Source organism: Rattus norvegicus, chromosome 11, assembly GCF_036323735.1.
Source record: "Rattus norvegicus strain BN/NHsdMcwi chromosome 11, GRCr8, whole genome shotgun sequence".
Classification (NCBI taxonomy): Eukaryota; Metazoa; Chordata; class Mammalia; order Rodentia; family Muridae; genus Rattus; species Rattus norvegicus.
In genome coordinates, this window is record NC_086029.1 from 50245923 (window position 1) to 50261954 (window position 16032).

Consider the following 16032-nt stretch of genomic DNA (forward strand, 5'->3'; position numbering starts at 1 on the left):
GCACATATATACGTAATTAAAAATTTAAAAAGCTTTGAAAAGTAAAGTTTATTGAGACAATTTGATCTCATGTCCCAGATGCCTGGAATGGTGCCATTGTCTCCCTTGATCTTTGGGGACCAGGGGAGGGCCTCTGGGCACAGTGGGACCTCCCGTTTTATGCTCTTGTGTAATCCATGCTTTGTCCTGTGTCTTTACCCTTGTTTCTTCAACGAACAGCTCTACATTCAGCCCATGATGGGAGCTGGTTTCAATTATGAGTGCTACCGTTTTGGTATCTCCTCTTCCACAAATGCGCTGGTGATTGGTGCCACCGTGATGGAGGGATTCTACGTGGTCTTTGACAGAGCTCAGAGGAGGGTGGGCTTTGCAGTGAGTCCCTGTGCAGGTAAGTGTGGCTTGCATGGCATAGGAACACCCTAGAAAGGCGGCCTTGGTAAATGTCGACCTGGAACTCTCAGTATCTCGCTGGGTACTATTGAACCACTTGACATGTGCTCGTTTACAGTAACCAGATGAACGATAACCACCGAAATGACTCGTGGGCTTATTGAAAGATGAAATGGAAATGATCCACATAAGTGTATGAGAGAGAGAGAGAGAGAGAGAGAGAGAGAGAGAGAGAGAGAGAGAGAATATACTGGGGGTTGAACCCAGAGGTGTGCACATATTAAGGTGATATCTACTGCTGAACTATACCCTCAACCTTTTACTTCTCAACTTTCTTAATTTCAAAACTGCATCTCTGTAAGTGGCTCAGGAATGCTTTGAACTTGGGATCCTTCTACCTCAGCCTCCCATGGAGCAGAGATTGCAGATCTGGACCACCAGGCTCAACCCACACAAAGCTTGTCTTCTATCTCAGTCACACAGCAGGCTGTGGGAAAGTACTAGTTATTGTAGTTGCACTGAAAATCACTTCTTGCCACGCAGGAAATGAAAGTGCCCATGAGTCCCGCTGCTGAATTAGAGTTTGATTTCATCCTGAGGGTTCTGGGAATGGAACTCAGAGGCTCAAGCAGGCAAAGCACATGTCCATCATTAAACTGTGTTCCCAGGTCATGAATTATAATGTTCTGGTTGTTGATGCAAAGTTAATAAAGGAAAGAATTCATGAGAATCTGAAATAAGAAGTAGAGACCTGTGGGTGCTGTGTTTTAGAGTCCTAGAATAAGGCAAAGGGATAATTCTCTCATAGAACATGTTGAGAGGAGTAGTGTGAGCAGTCACCTCAGAGATGCTCTGCCGAGTCCGGCTGAGGCCTGGGTGGGACTCCACAAGGAAGCCCCTTACCTGCCAGCATCCTCCAGATTGGCACCCGCTCCAGGTGGGGTTCACGTAATACCTGTTGCCATCAAAGACTAGGTGAGCAGTCCAAGTTGTCCAGGAGGAGGCAACTGAAGACTCAGGCATGTGATTAAGTTACTGGACAGAGAAGAAGGAGAGCCTGTCTCAGAGAAGGTGGTCAAGATAACTGCATGGTTTCAAACTAACCTTTCAAGGGACTAAGAAAACTTTGCGGACTGAATGTAGTGGGTCATGCTTATAATCCCACCCCCAGGAGGCTGAGGCAGAAGTCTTGCCTTGAGTGAATTTGATTAAGAACCTGCCTCAGAAAGTCAAAGGGGGTTGAATGCAATATGTGGGTAAAGAGCCTTCCTAGGATGCAGGACGCCCTGGCTCAAGCCCTACCACAACGACAGCATAAAATCGGATGTGATGACATGTGTTTATAATCTCAGCTCTCGGGAGATGAAGGTAAGAGGATCAGAAGTTTAAGATTATTTTGGCTTTCTTTCCTGCTGCTGTAATACAATAGCCCAACAAAAGCAACTTAAGGAGACAGAGTTTATTTGACTCTCTATTCCGGGTTATAGTCCACCATGGAGGGGGAAGTCAAGGCAGCAAGAGCTTGAAGCAGCTAGTCCCATCCCATCCACAGTCCTGAGTGGAGAACAATGAATTAATGCACACACGATACTGCACAGCACATTTTCTCCACTCTCAGGTTGAGAATCCCCTTTCTAAGGAACGGCGAAACCCACCATGGGCAGGTTTTCTCACTGCGATTGACTCAATCAAGACAATCTCCCACAGACCTGCCCCCAAGCCAGGCTGATCTAGGCAATCCCTCACTGAGATGCTCTCCTAAAGCTGCTGTAGGTTGTATCAAGTTGACAGTTAAAATCAACCAGCACAAAGCAATCAAAAGTTTAAGGACAGCTGCTGTTCATATCAGAGAACCAGCATCTCTGAAGGTGTGGTAGCCATCTGGAGAATGAATGTAAGGACCGTGTTAAAGAAAAAACTACGGGCTGGAGAGATGGCTCAGTGGTTAAGAGCACTGACTGCTCTTCCTGAGGTCCTGAGTTCAAATCCCAGCAACCACATGGTGGCTCACAACCATCTGTGATGTGTCTGAAGACAGCTACAGTGTACTCATATATAATAGATAAATCTTAAAAAAAAAAAAACACTACATGTGGTCTATAAGGATAGCTTAGACTATACAGTCACCCAGACATACATGATATGTACTGTGTGTGTGTGTGTGTGTGTGTGTGTGTGTGTGTGTGTGTGTGTGTGAGAGAGAGAGAGAGAGAGAGAGAGAGAGAGAGAGAATGATGTGATCCAGTATACAGGTGCATGTGTGAGTTTGACATTACACTTGTGCATGTGTGAACATGCATGTGGAGGCCAGAGAACATCCTAGCTGTCGCCCTTCCAGATGCCATCTACCTTGCTTTTTGTAACAGGGCCTCTTGATGACCAGGCACTCACCACTTTACCCGCGCTGCCTGACCACAAATCCCTGCATCTTCTTGTCCCTGCCCCTCAGTTCTAGGATTACAAGTGCCTGTCACCATGCCCAGCTTCTTCACATGGGCTTTGAGACATCAGACTTGGGCCGCCATGCATATATGATGAATACCTTACTAGCTTGAGCTGCTCCCCCATTCCTCATGTTTTTACTGTATAATTTATACTGTTATAGTGCCACTGAGATCTTTCCCCATCTTGTGACAGTGTGGCCTGAGACGTCACAGCATTCTCAACTCTGAATATTGCACTTCTTTTAAGGCAATCTTAAGAACTAAACCATTTTCTCCACAAACCTAGTTTCCATATTAAATGTTATTAAGCCAGGGGCTACCCTTGCAGCAGCTGGCATTGAGTGCATATAACACCTGCCAGGCTGTGGTAACGGTATGCTATCTGAATAGACCACTGCTGGATGTGGGTTGGCATTGTTTCACAGAGAGGCAGTGCAGCTGTACTGATTTCACTCTGAACTCTTTGATGTTGTGATGCAAGGGTTTTTTTTTTTTAATATGACATTGAAAAATATTTTTAAGGCCTTGGCACTTACACACTTGATTTCACAGCTGTGAGAAGGTACCCTAGTATATGTTTCTTCTTCAGCACAAATTATTTGCTATCAGAGTGATTGCTTTCCTGGGGCTGCCGATACAATAGACAAGCTCTGTAGCGCTGTGAGAAATGGACTTATAGTTATTCTTAACAATATTTTAAATTCTAGAAAGCATTCATTCACTTCCCAGTACCCTCAGGGGATGGGTCCTAGGATGCCTCTCAAGTATCAATATCTATTGGTACTCAAGTCCTGTGTGCAAAATGGTGCTGTGTACACAGGTAACCCAGACTTGAACCCATTTCTCTATCTCTAGCAACGTGATACAGTCCAAACACAATGTAAATGATTCCTGTTTTCCTTGCTCAGGGAACAACGAGGGCACAGCCAACTGCATCCAGCCCATCTTTTCAAGTATTTTCCATCTGAAGCTGCTTGAGTTCACGGACTCATTGACAGAAAGGGCTGACTGTGCATAAGGCATGCACACTTACAGAAAGTCCGATCTAATAGACTTTTAATCATATTTTCCTCACAAGCTTGTGGTAGATGGCATGGATTCTTCTCACATGTCTTATTTTGTCAGACAGGTGCAAGTGCTGTATTGCTGCCTAACAGCTTTCTCCTGAACTTGGCTACTCTTTACTGTGGTTCCTAGTGCAGTTTCTAAGGATCTGGTTATCACCTGGAGCCATCTGGCGTCAGCTGCCATCGCTGCCAAGCTCACGCATGTGGTTGTTGGCAGGAGTCCCTCCTTTGTCGCCAGAAAGCATTGCCACAACCTGCCTGAGTGTCCTCAAAGTAGTACCTGGTCCCTCCCTGAATGACTGGTCCAATTTAGGGTGCCATGAAACCCTTAAGACATAATCCAAAGTCTTTCTTTGCCCCAGACTTGATGGTAGTCCCTTTGTGTATGCCTTGCTCTGTTGGTTCTGCAGTGTAGTAGAGGAGAGGGCTATGTGGTTAAATGTCAGGAAGTGGATCTCAAATGGAAAAGCATCTTGAATTCTGTCTACCATAAAATTGGTTATGATTCATTTTCATTGTCAGTTTGGTACAGCCTACAGTCGCCAGGGAAGAGAGCATCCTCAAGATAGCCTCTGGGTTGTCCTCTGCCATTTCTGTAAGAGATTGTCTTGATTACATTAATTCAGGTAGGAAGGCCAGCCCATTGTGGGTGGTACCATTCCCTTGGTTTCAGACCTGGACTGTGTAAGTTAGAAAAGGGGATTGTATACAAATAGACACATAGATCAATAGAATCCATTCTTTCTGTGGATTTGATATGACCATGTGTTCCAAGTCTCTGCCACAATCTGAAATAAATGGCTGTGACCCTAAATGGTGTCAGAATAAATCCTTCCTGGGCACGAAGACAATGAGCCCTTGTGTGAGCCTCAGGTCAGGGAATGGCTCTTCTACGCCCCACTGCGTGTTTAAACCTGGGATGATATGAGCACACTGGTCCACACCCATAGTCTTTGCTCTTTGTAAAGCTGAGGCAAGGACATCCCTCCAGCCAGGAGTTTGGAGTTAGCCTCCATAACATTGCAAGACTATCTATTTAAAAAATAATACTGATAATATAGCTCAGTGATAGAACATGCACTAAGGCCCAGTCTTCGAACCCCAGGAACAAACTAACTACATACATAGTAGGAGCTGCACTTTAGCCTCCGTCTGTGATAAATTCCCCACACAGCCAACCAAATTGATGGGGGCAAAAGTTATGGGAGCCTCCAGTATTTCCCAGTGCTCACCCTCTTTTTTGGCTTTATAATTTGGGGCAGCTCTTAGTTTATAGAGTTCACTGAGGATTGCAGTGGGGGAGCAGTGAGCAGAAGCCCTTCACCAGAATCCCTGAGGCTCCAAGACTGACTTTATAGACTTCCTGACTTGTTTTCAGCTGGAGTACAACAGGGTGGCCATGGCTCTGGGTCACTTGGGGAAAGTGCCTAGACAGTCTCCTTTTCTTTGTGTGTATATATAGACTGTAGGTTGTATGTAAGTGTGCATGTGTGCATACTAGTACATGTACACATGGGTTCTTGTGCTTATGGAGGTCAGAAGTCAACTTCAGGTATCTTTTTTCCTTGTTCTTTGAGACAGTGTCTTTCATTGGTCTGGAACTTACCAAGTAGGCTACACTGTCTGTTGGGCATGCCCCAGGGATCCACCTGTCTCTGTTTCCACAACACTGGGATTATAACAGCGTGCCACCACACTGGGCTTTGTTTGTTTGTTTGTTTGTTTGGTTGGTTGGTTGGTTGGTTGGTTGGTTGGTTCTAGGAATCAAATCCAGGTACTCAGACTTACTCACCCTTTGCCATCTGAGCCTTTCCTCAGACAGCTTTTTTTCTGCTGTCCATGCCAATTCACACACCCTAGAGAATCTGTGCAATACGGAACTGTGCAAATTAGCTGGATACTGTGAGCAATGTAGAACTGACCCTCCCAAGTCTGTGGCTTATCCCTATTCTAGGCCCTGGGGCCCCTTCATCTGACTCCATGTTCCCTTGTACAAGTGTCTTCAGCTAAGCAGATAATAAAGATAGAGTTAAATTGACAGCTCGGCTGTCTTAATGCCTCCAGGGCTTCTGAAATACCATCAGTCTCTTTTTATAGATGGAGACATTTAGCACCCAAGAGCTATATAGATTTCAGCTCATACAACTTGAAACACATTGTGGATTATGGCAGCCATTCCGTGGAGTTTTTCTTGCTGCAGGTTGAAAGTGGATCATCTGGTACAGCTCATGTTTAAAAATAGGGCTGGTGGTGTGAAGACGAGCCTCGGAGGGAGATACGCCTGTACTTATCTGCTTAGAATATTGTCAAAGACACCAAAAGCTGAGAACCACTGGCTCCACGTTGTACAAATGAAAACCCTATGAATAGCCTGTGCCTACTGCAGAGAATACAGGCTCAAGAAGGCTCATCCAGTAAAGTGCTTGCCACACAGGCATGAAGACCTGAGTTCAGTCCTTAGCACCCATGTCCAAAGCAGATATAGTGGTGCACACCCAATCTGATTGTAATGCCAGATTAGGGGTGGGAGGGTTGATAGGAAGATTCCTGCAGGAGGGAGGGAGGAGAGAGAAGAGAGGGGAGGGGGCTGGCTATGTGTCTGCAACCCTTCTAACTGCAGAGTAATATTCCTGAAGCAGCCATTTGCAGATGTCTTGATCACAGATCTTCAGTTTAATAAGGCCCTTGGTTTCGTTTTATGCCTCATGTAGGGAGGGGATCTGACTAGCATCCTTAGTAAAATGATATATCTCCCAAGGCATTCATGATTAACCAGGTCATGGTCTTCTGGGGACAACAGAAAAAAAAACACAATTAAAATTTTAACCTCAGACATTGATAAAAGAATTAAAGTAACAACATAGTAACAGCTGACTGTCACGTCGCACAGTACACACTTAACATCTGCTAACTCACCTATTCTTCCAACATTGTCACTTATAGGGGCAGTTACACTCCCATTTTACAGATGAGGAAAGTGAGAGTCAAAGCACAGAGCAGACAGGGCAGTTAAGCTCAATGAGGTAGCCCCTGACAAGGAGCAAACATCTGAAGACAGAGTCCACTCGCATATTCACTCCCCTCCCCACAGCGAACAATGACCTCTCATATATAAACCCATCATAGCAAAGTCAAGTCAACTTCATAGCACAGTTAATGTATATAATAAATGCACAGACACCTAGTGAAGGGCTGCTCCTGAAAATAGCAACCAGACATAGCTCTTATTGTTGCTGTTTTTGAGAAGGGTCTGAGGCTAGCTTCAACCTCCCCATGTGGCCAAGGATGACCTACAGCTTCTTATCTTCCTGCTTCCCCTAGTGCTGGAGTTACAGATGTAACTACCATAGCAGCTTGGGCAGTGCTTGGCATGGAGCCTTAGGCTTCCTGCATGCTAGTCAGGCTCTATACCAAACGAGTCACATCCCCAGTCCTCAGCCTCAGTTTGAAATCCAGTTTCCTCCATTGCTCTCGTGAGTGTGTGGTTGTTTCTAACTAATGCATTATGTCTGACAAGCTGAGATTGGTACTTTTCCAAAAATTTCTTAAAAAGGAGCAGAGTGAATGAAAAAGTTAGGAGGAGGAAGACATGATGAGTCCTAAAGTTGGAGAAGATTTTAGATGTAAGGGAGAACGCAGGCAGAGATAAGAATCCAAGCTGAACATGGCTGGCAGACTAAATGGGAAGGGGAAGCAATAGAGGAGCCACTGACCAAGAGAGGTGGCCCAGACAAAGCCAAAATGCTGAGTTATATAGGGATCAGGCTAGGGGAGGAGAAACCATCAGGAGGGAGAGGTTTATGGTGGTGGCACAGGGAGGAGTTCTGGGAGGAGTCACAGGTACTGAGGGATGTTGGGAGAGCAGTGGGCCAGCATCTACTTTAGTATGTTAATAGGTACCTCAGTCACACAGGTTTCTAAGACCTAGCACATAAGGTCATCTTCTGACTTCAAAGTAACAGTATGTTCAGTGAAGAAAATGTGATTTTATTGAGAGTTTGTTCTGGGGTTTTGTTGTTGTTGTTTTGGAGGTGCTTGGGGCTTTTGGGGTGGTTGTTGTTGTTATATAACACACACACACACACACACACACACACACACACACACACACACACACACACATATATATATATATATATATATATATATATATATATATATGAAAAATACAGACAAATACAGGCATTCAACTTGAAGAAGATTTCTGGGGTTGGTTCCCTGACCTGCTGGCATGGCTGATTCTTAAGCACTCCATGTGATGTCCTTTCTAGAATTGTTACTAGCATGTATTAATTAATTGTTCATATTAGTAAGCCAATATGATATTCTTACATCCCTATGCATTGTGCATGAATCAAACCCTACACTAATTATTCCACTGTACCTGACCATGCCCTTCTCAGTTCTTTATTGGGGATAGGAGTGTCTTTGTGCTTTTGTGAGTGAGTGAGTGTGTGTGTGTGTGTGTGTGTGTGTGTGTGTGTACATGCACACGTCTCTGCAATCTATGAATTTATATATGGTTCACAATAAGTTCTGAAAATTTTTAGTTACTGTTTCTTCTTCTTGGTCTCCTACCCTTCTCTTTCCTTTGGCCCTTTAACATGAATAAGAAGTGTGTGATAATCCATATACACTGAGGTTCTCTATTTGGTTCTCAGTGTTCTCTGTGTGTGTCAGTTCACATTGTTCTATTATGACATCTTTAATTTGGTTGGTCCTTTTAGAAGATTTATTTTTATTTTTTTATATAGGGGTGTTTTTATCTGCATATATGTATGAGCACAGGAGTGTACTGCCCACAGAGGCCAAAAGAGAGTGTTGGTTCCCTTGGATCTAAAGTTACAGATGGTTTTGAGGTACTACATGGACACTGATTATTGAACCAAGGTTATCTTCAAGAATAACCAGTAGTCTTAACCACTGAGCCATCTCTTCTGCCCCTGATGCTCTTTGTTTACAGTGCATGTACATGAATAACACCAGTGTGGTTTCCATGTTATATATTGTACCAGGAAGATTGATTTAGGTCTTCTAACATCTTCTGTATCTCTATCGTGTTAAATATTCCTCTGACTTCCTCATTAAAATATGGTGATAATCAAGCCCATAATGTCCTGTGTGCAACTGAACTCATCTTTGGCATTTCTGGCTAAAATTCTTGCCTGTGTCCTGCTTTCCCTTCTTCTCTATGTGAACTATAAATTGTGTATTCTATCTCCTTGCTGTAGTCTGCACTATAGACTGAATGCTTATCATCCCTGTCTTAGTTAGGGTTTCATTGCTGTGAAAAGATACAATGACCAAGGGAACTCTTATAAGGACAGCATTTAGTTGGGACTGGCTCACAGGTTCAGCGATTCAGTCCATTATTATCAAGGAGGGAGCATGCCTGAGTCCAGGCAGGCATGGTACAGGAGGATCTGAGAGTTCTAGACCTTCATCTGAAGGCCACTAGGAGAAGTCTGATTTCCAGGCAGCTAGTATGAGGGTCTTAAAACCCACACTCCCAGTGATACACTTCCTGCCACAAGTCCATAGCAACTCCAACAAGTTCACACCTCAAATAGTGCCACTCCCTGGGCCAAGCTTATTCAAACCACCACACTTCCAGGATTTCTCTATGGGAGTCTAATATCCAACACAAGACATTACCCAGCCTCTGGGATTGAGCTTCTGATACAAGCTAGTATCCTTCAGAACCCAAGGAATGAGATCCAGGAAACTTGAGGCACCAAAATCCAAGGATGCTCAGGGTTACCCAAGCCTGTTCTATAAGATAGCCAGCTGTCCACACTGACTCTAAGAAATGTCCATCATCCTTAGATGATGTCAAGACTAACAGTATCAGTTCCATTCTGAAATGGCCCAGTATCTCCACAGAATCTAAGCATCACCTCTAGATGACATCACACCCACCTCAGTGTCAGGTCCCTTCTATGAGATGTCACGGTATCTCCACAGAATCTGAACATTATCTCTAGATGACATCATACCTTGCTCAGTGTCAGGTCCATGTAACACCTGCACTCGATCATCTCTAGATGACGTCATACTTCTCAGTGTCACACTGTGTTGTTTAGGAAATATTGACAAGAGAAAGGTCTGCATGTTTTCAGTAGAGATGTCATTATTCTTCTGGACTGGTCTGGATATGACATGGACAGGACTCCTGGATATGAAGAGTTAGCTAGACTTCCTGTTGAAGGCTCCAGGAGGCCTTGACCCTCTGGTGGAGCTGTCTCCTTAGCATGAGCCTGTACTGCAAATCCTACAGCCACTGTTCCCCTGGACTTCTGCAACATACGTATGCATCTCTCTCTAGCCCACAGCCTAGAGGCATACATCTATTTCAGGACACTCTTCCTTTATTTTTTCTTTAGCATTGTTTTACCCAGTGTTCCATTTGTTTCAAGTGGGAGGTCAGGCTGGCCCCTGTGACCCCATCTTAGCTGGAAGCAAAAGTGGTTTCAAGTGATTTTGGATTCCTTCCCACCTTCCTGCATCGCCATCTGCGCACTGCGCACGCTTACTTTCATCCATGTACTGGCTGACACATCTCATTTACAAAGTAAATTTGAAGAAAGACAAATGACCTGCTTCACAACAACATTTGCAACATAAGAAAGATTTTACTATCGGAAAGAGTCCTACAAGTCCTTGAGAACAGAGAAACGAAAATGCAAATGATCAAATGAAGTTTTTCCCTTCTTTCTCGCCGCAATCCTGAGGACTGAACTCAGGGCCTCCTGAATGCTCAGAAAGCATACTGCCACTGATCTGTTATGTCCAGTCCTTAGTAGTTCTCCCTCTCAGAAGTAATGTAATTGAAAATCAAAATTAAACATCAATCAATGTGTCCATAATATGGTTATTTGGATAGTCATCAAAATAGCTGGATTAAGATTTAATGACAATGATTTTATCATAGAAAACATTACACATAAGAATGTTAGTATTTTTCTGACTGTCGTCTCTATGACTGTTTCCCTTCCCTCTATTTGCAAGGTTTCTACTGTAAATTTGCATTATCTTCCTGACTAGGAGTAGAGTCATTTGTCTTTGGAAATTATAGGGCGGAGCTTGGCACTTTTCCATAGAGAGGCAGACAGGAAACGCTTCAGATTTTGCTTACTAGATGAGGGACCGAGTCATCACTCCAGCACTATAACTCAACCAAGAAAACCCAGGATGGATACTGATGTGGCTGTGTGTCAGGAGACACTGACTTTCAGGAGGAAGTGGTGGGTTGGCCTTGCCCCCTGGGTATTGTGTGCTAACATCCCTTTCCTTCCCTCCCACTGGGGAATTCTGGGGGTGTGGATCAACTGAGGCTGCATCTCACCATGCTTGAGTGTTGGCAGGCTATGTTCACTGGTTGGTTGGTTTAGTTGGTTGGTTAGTTTGTCTTGTTTTTTTTCCCCCTCAAGTGTTTTTTAAAAAGCTATAGTCATGGAATCTATACAGGTCAGAAAGTATGACCTTTGCAAAGGAAATGAGCTATTTCTTCCTCCTTTAAAGGTATTCCTTAAAGACTGTCATCCTACTGTCATTTTGACCTTGTTATCTTCCCCAAGTGAAAAAGATCATATTTGACAAGACTAGAGATCCTGAGGCTTGAATCAAAACAAAAAACAAACAAGCAAACAAGAAAAACAGAAAATGTTTTGTGGTGTGGTATTCCTTGACTAAGAGAGTGATCAGGAGACCTTCCTAACCCACTTTCCCCCGAACCCAAATAAAGCCTTCGGCTGCTACAGCCCTGGAAGGAGAGGCAAGCCCAGGTGTATACAGTCACAAGGGCAAGGTCACATGAGTGTGGGCTGTACACAATCATACATCATCAAGGATAGTGAGTAAGATGATAGGTAGTCTGAGGTAAAACTCACTCTGATTTATACCTGGGAGGGGCTCAAAGGCTCATTCCAAGAACAACCCATGTTATGGAGGAATAGAGACTACAAGACTCTTGTCTTGTATACTTGGAGGTTTCTCACAAGCTCTCAGAAGTCTCACTTCGATTCATTCATGGACCTTATTCCAACCCCAGAGTCTTTAGCAGAAGCCAACATTGCATCCTATGTTTCTGAGTCATCATTTATACCACAAGTCCTATGATTTTAATTGATTGCTTTTGCTTCATGATCTCTCAGATTCAACATAGGATAGGGGTAAGTGGACTCTCCCAAGCCAGTGTGGTTAGGATAATTCACTAAGAGTGAATTGGGCTACATGTGGTAGCTCAAGTGTAATCCTAGCACTCAAGAGGCTGAAGCAGAAGGACTGCCATAAGTTCAAAGGTAGCCTGGGGCTACATAGCAAGTTCCAGGCCAGCCCAGGCTATAGAGTGAGACCCTATTGCAAGAAAACCAACCAAACAAAATACTAAAAAGACTTGTTTGGTCTCACTAAGTATTACATGGGATCAAATTAACTTTGCCAAAAGACCCCTTCCTCACTCATCCCAGGCAGCTTTCTGATTAGAAAACTGCCCCTCTTTCTACTCCTCCTTCGTCTTCACTCCTGAAGCCATCTCTAAGTGCACACTCGGTACTCGAGCAATCGGGGCCTCAGTGTAACCAGCTGTGAGCTCGGTGCTCACTGCCAGTGAGAACTTCTTGACTCACAGCTGTGACCTTTCTCCTTCTGTCTCCTCAGAGATTGCAGGTACCACAGTGTCTGAAATTTCTGGGCCCTTTTCCACGGAAGACATAGCCAGCAACTGTGTTCCAGCACAGGCTCTGAATGAGCCCATCTTGTGGATTGTGTCCTATGCCCTGATGAGTGTGTGTGGAGCCATTCTCCTGGTTCTGATCCTCCTGCTGCTGTTCCCGCTGCACTGCCGACACGCCCCCCGAGACCCTGAGGTGGTTAACGATGAATCCTCACTAGTCAGACATCGCTGGAAATGAAGAGCCTCATCTGAACTCCAGCAGCCTTGAACTCAGCTCTTCTAAGAGGGATGTCTCCAACTGGCTTCTCTGTCTGTTAGTCTGGAACTTCAGCCGGGCATCTGAAGGCCTTCCAGACTCGCTGTATCTTGATTACTCTTGATTTCCAAGTTTTCAGGTCTTTTCTACTTCAGAGAGAAATGATAATAAAAAACACCTCATTGTGAACCAAAACAGTGCATTAGGCTTCAGGCTTTATGGGACTGGTTATGCCAAACTGCCCAGTGTACCACCAAAACCTAAAACAATCCAAAGGAAAAAAAAATAGGCAAGCTGTGGTTAGTTACTATCTTCTCTTCAACCTCAGGAAAAATGAGTGCATTCGGTTGCTCGCTCTCTTGTCTAGAGGAAACTTTTGGTACCGACCATATTAAAGAGTATTTGGTCCTAGACTACTACCTAGACTATCTAGCACAAGTAAGAAGGCTTTCAATATCCTAGCAGGAGAAGTAGACTTGAGCCTGATGAGAGAATCACTCAGCCTTCTTCTGCACCCGACTGTACTGCAGGACCTTGGGTAGGTCTCAGGATCCCCAGCAATGAGAATCCACACACAGATCACAGATCACACATCACACTAGCCCTTGCCAGGAAGATCTTTGCCCATCTAGGTAGAGTGAGATGGCTGGCATTCTAATGAAATGTAGTTTCTTTGGCACGCAGGTAAAGATGCCACTCGTGTGGCTTGGCCAGTATTCTGAGTTTGAGTAGAGTTCAGGCAGCTTGATTCCCACTATTGCCCTGGCCTGTACAATGAGGCAGAACAGGTGGTGGGCTGCATGCTGCTCTTGACATTCTGTCACCAAGCTGGCCATGGTCACACACACTTACTCAGATTTCAAGTTAATTAATCATGTTTTAATGAGGAAAACAAACTCTCTCATCTCTGCTGCCATAATTGTTTCTTTTCTCTAAATCTTCTTTGGAACTAAATTGGTAATTACTGATCTGGGAAATGGAGACATGGCCAGATGCCTGTGCTTCTGACCAGCTGTCAGGGAAGGAAAACTCGTGACTTGGAGTCATTTCCACTTTTCTGAGTCCTTTGAAGCCATGCATTTCCCTTCATAAGATGCCTTGGGACCAAGTGTGCCAATCCAAAGCAATCTGAAGGCACCTGACTGGCAGAAGACTCTGTGGTTCTTTCCTGGGGGGAGGAGATTTGGGGGAGTGGTAATGCCTTAGCAATGGGAGATCAGCAGTACCTTACTTTCTGCCATTTGAGGCCTTTGCCAAAAACAGGTGGAGGAAGCCTATTACTCCATGTGGCCACTTATTTGTGAGGGGATGTTAATTGACATACAAAGTCACCTTGTGGACACCCCTCCATTCCCATACCAAGTTCAGTGTTCACTTTGCAATGCTACCTGCTACGAAGATAGGTTGGACATAAAACATTCCACCCAGAGTGCATAGCAGGAATGTCTTTGGTGTTCTTTGTGCGGATGCCGCAGCCATCTGTTCTGCTCACCCCGGTCACCTCTGTATTGAGAAATAAATGGCCGTGCCAAGGACACACAGGAGCCATCCAGGAATACCACAGTGAACTGGAACACTACCCAGCAGCCAGAGGAACCTTCTGTGAAATTCTCATGGGAGAGGAGTTGAGCTGTTGAAGAAGAAAGATCCAACCCAAGCAGGGATAGCTTTGTGTTCTCAAATGCTTACAGACGTGTCGAGCATGCTCTGGTTGAGCATGAATAATTTCAAAATTCATTACAGAGTTAGAAATCACTGGAAGTGGGATCTGTTCACCTGTTGATTTTTCCATTGAGTGCCATCTTCTAGGCAGGTTTGTGTGGAAAAGAACCAAGTTCTCCTAGACCCTGCCTCCCTTCCCTGTACTGTGAGGACACTGAATCCCTGAAATAGGAGGACTGCTCAATCTTCCCACTCATGAAATCTGATTGTCTGTACTGGGCTGGGCTTCTGAAGTGCAGGATGTCAAGGCAGGGGGAAGATTACCAGAACTTTCTGTATTTTATATCAAATGTGTCTACCTTTGTATCTCAGATGCCACTTGATGTGACATTTTGACAGGAATACTTAAATTACAAAAGCAGAGCTTAGCAACCAGAATGAAATCGACGGTTGAATTTGGGACATTTTCCTGGCATATACTTAGTCAAAACTGTGGTGACGCCCACCTTCTCAAGTTCTGCAAATTGAGACTTCACTTGGCAGACTGTCAAGAATGTTTGCCTTGAACAGGAATCAAAACAGTAGCCTTTTGAGGGTCTCAGTTTTACCTTGAATAGAATGAGGAAAGGACTGGAAGATCTCTCTCCCCTCATTCAGAGTCACTGGTGATCTGTGTCCAGTCTCCTGGTATGGCCTATGGAATTATTTCTTCTTCTTCCTCTTCCTCTTCCTCTTCCTCTTCCTCCTCTTCCTCTTCCTCCTCCTCCTCCTCCTTCTCTTCTTCTTCTTCTTCTTCTTCTTCTTCTTCTTCTTCTTCTTCTTCTTCTTCTTCTTCTTCTTCTTCTTCTTCTTCTTCTTCTTCTTCTTCTTCTTCCCCTTCCTCTTCTTCTTCCGCCTCCTCCCCTCCCCCTCCTTTTCCTCCTCCTCCCTTCTTCTTCCTCCTCCTCCCTCTTCTCTTTCTCCTCCTCCCCTCCTCTCCCTCCTCCTCCCCCTCCTCCTTCTTTTACCACAAACAAGTGCCTGGAGTTAAAGAGGCAGGTGTGCTACATACACATGACCATGGGATTCTTTTCCCAGAACATATCAACATATAAATTTTTGGAAAAAAATTTATCTGACTGGTCCTGAAGCCCAGAGGTTTAGGTTGGAGATACATTTGGGAAGAAAACTATGACCAGAAATCAGCAATAAGGACTCCAAGGAACTTTGAGGAAGAGATTTTTCTAAAGCAGATTCCATTCTCTCCTTTAAGAGGCAGGGAGGGACTACTTGATGATTTAATTAAGAGCGGGAATTTGCTAAATTGGCCTTGCCACCTTCTCACCTGGTGGAGCGTCTACACCTGGCTGGGATTTGAGTTCCAGCTTCCTCCCTGGGAGTAGAATGTTGCCCAGAAGTCTGTCCCACAGACAAGGATAATTGGGTTTCACCGCATTTATCTTTATTATCGGAAACCAAATTAACTGGACAGCATCCCCGTGTGTTTTCTTTTGCATGAACTTACCAGAATTGATTAAAGGCACACCCACAGGAGAAAAA

The 16032-nt window shown here is 44.4% G+C and overlaps 1 protein-coding gene across 2 annotated transcripts in view; it reads left to right on the forward strand.

The window, feature by feature from the left end:
• Bace2 (beta-secretase 2) overlaps nucleotides 1-13026 on the forward strand; it is an 82097-nt gene extending 69071 nt beyond the window's left edge. For both annotated transcript variants that reach the window (NM_001002802.2, XM_039088202.2), the window contains exons 8-9: nucleotides 220-388; nucleotides 12560-13026. In NM_001002802.2, the coding sequence (NP_001002802.1) occupies nucleotides 220-388; nucleotides 12560-12813 (423 nt within the window). In that variant the 3' untranslated portion in view covers nucleotides 12814-13026. The remainder of the gene's footprint in view (nucleotides 1-219; nucleotides 389-12559) is intronic.
• Nucleotides 13027-16032: the final 3006 nt, after the last annotated feature.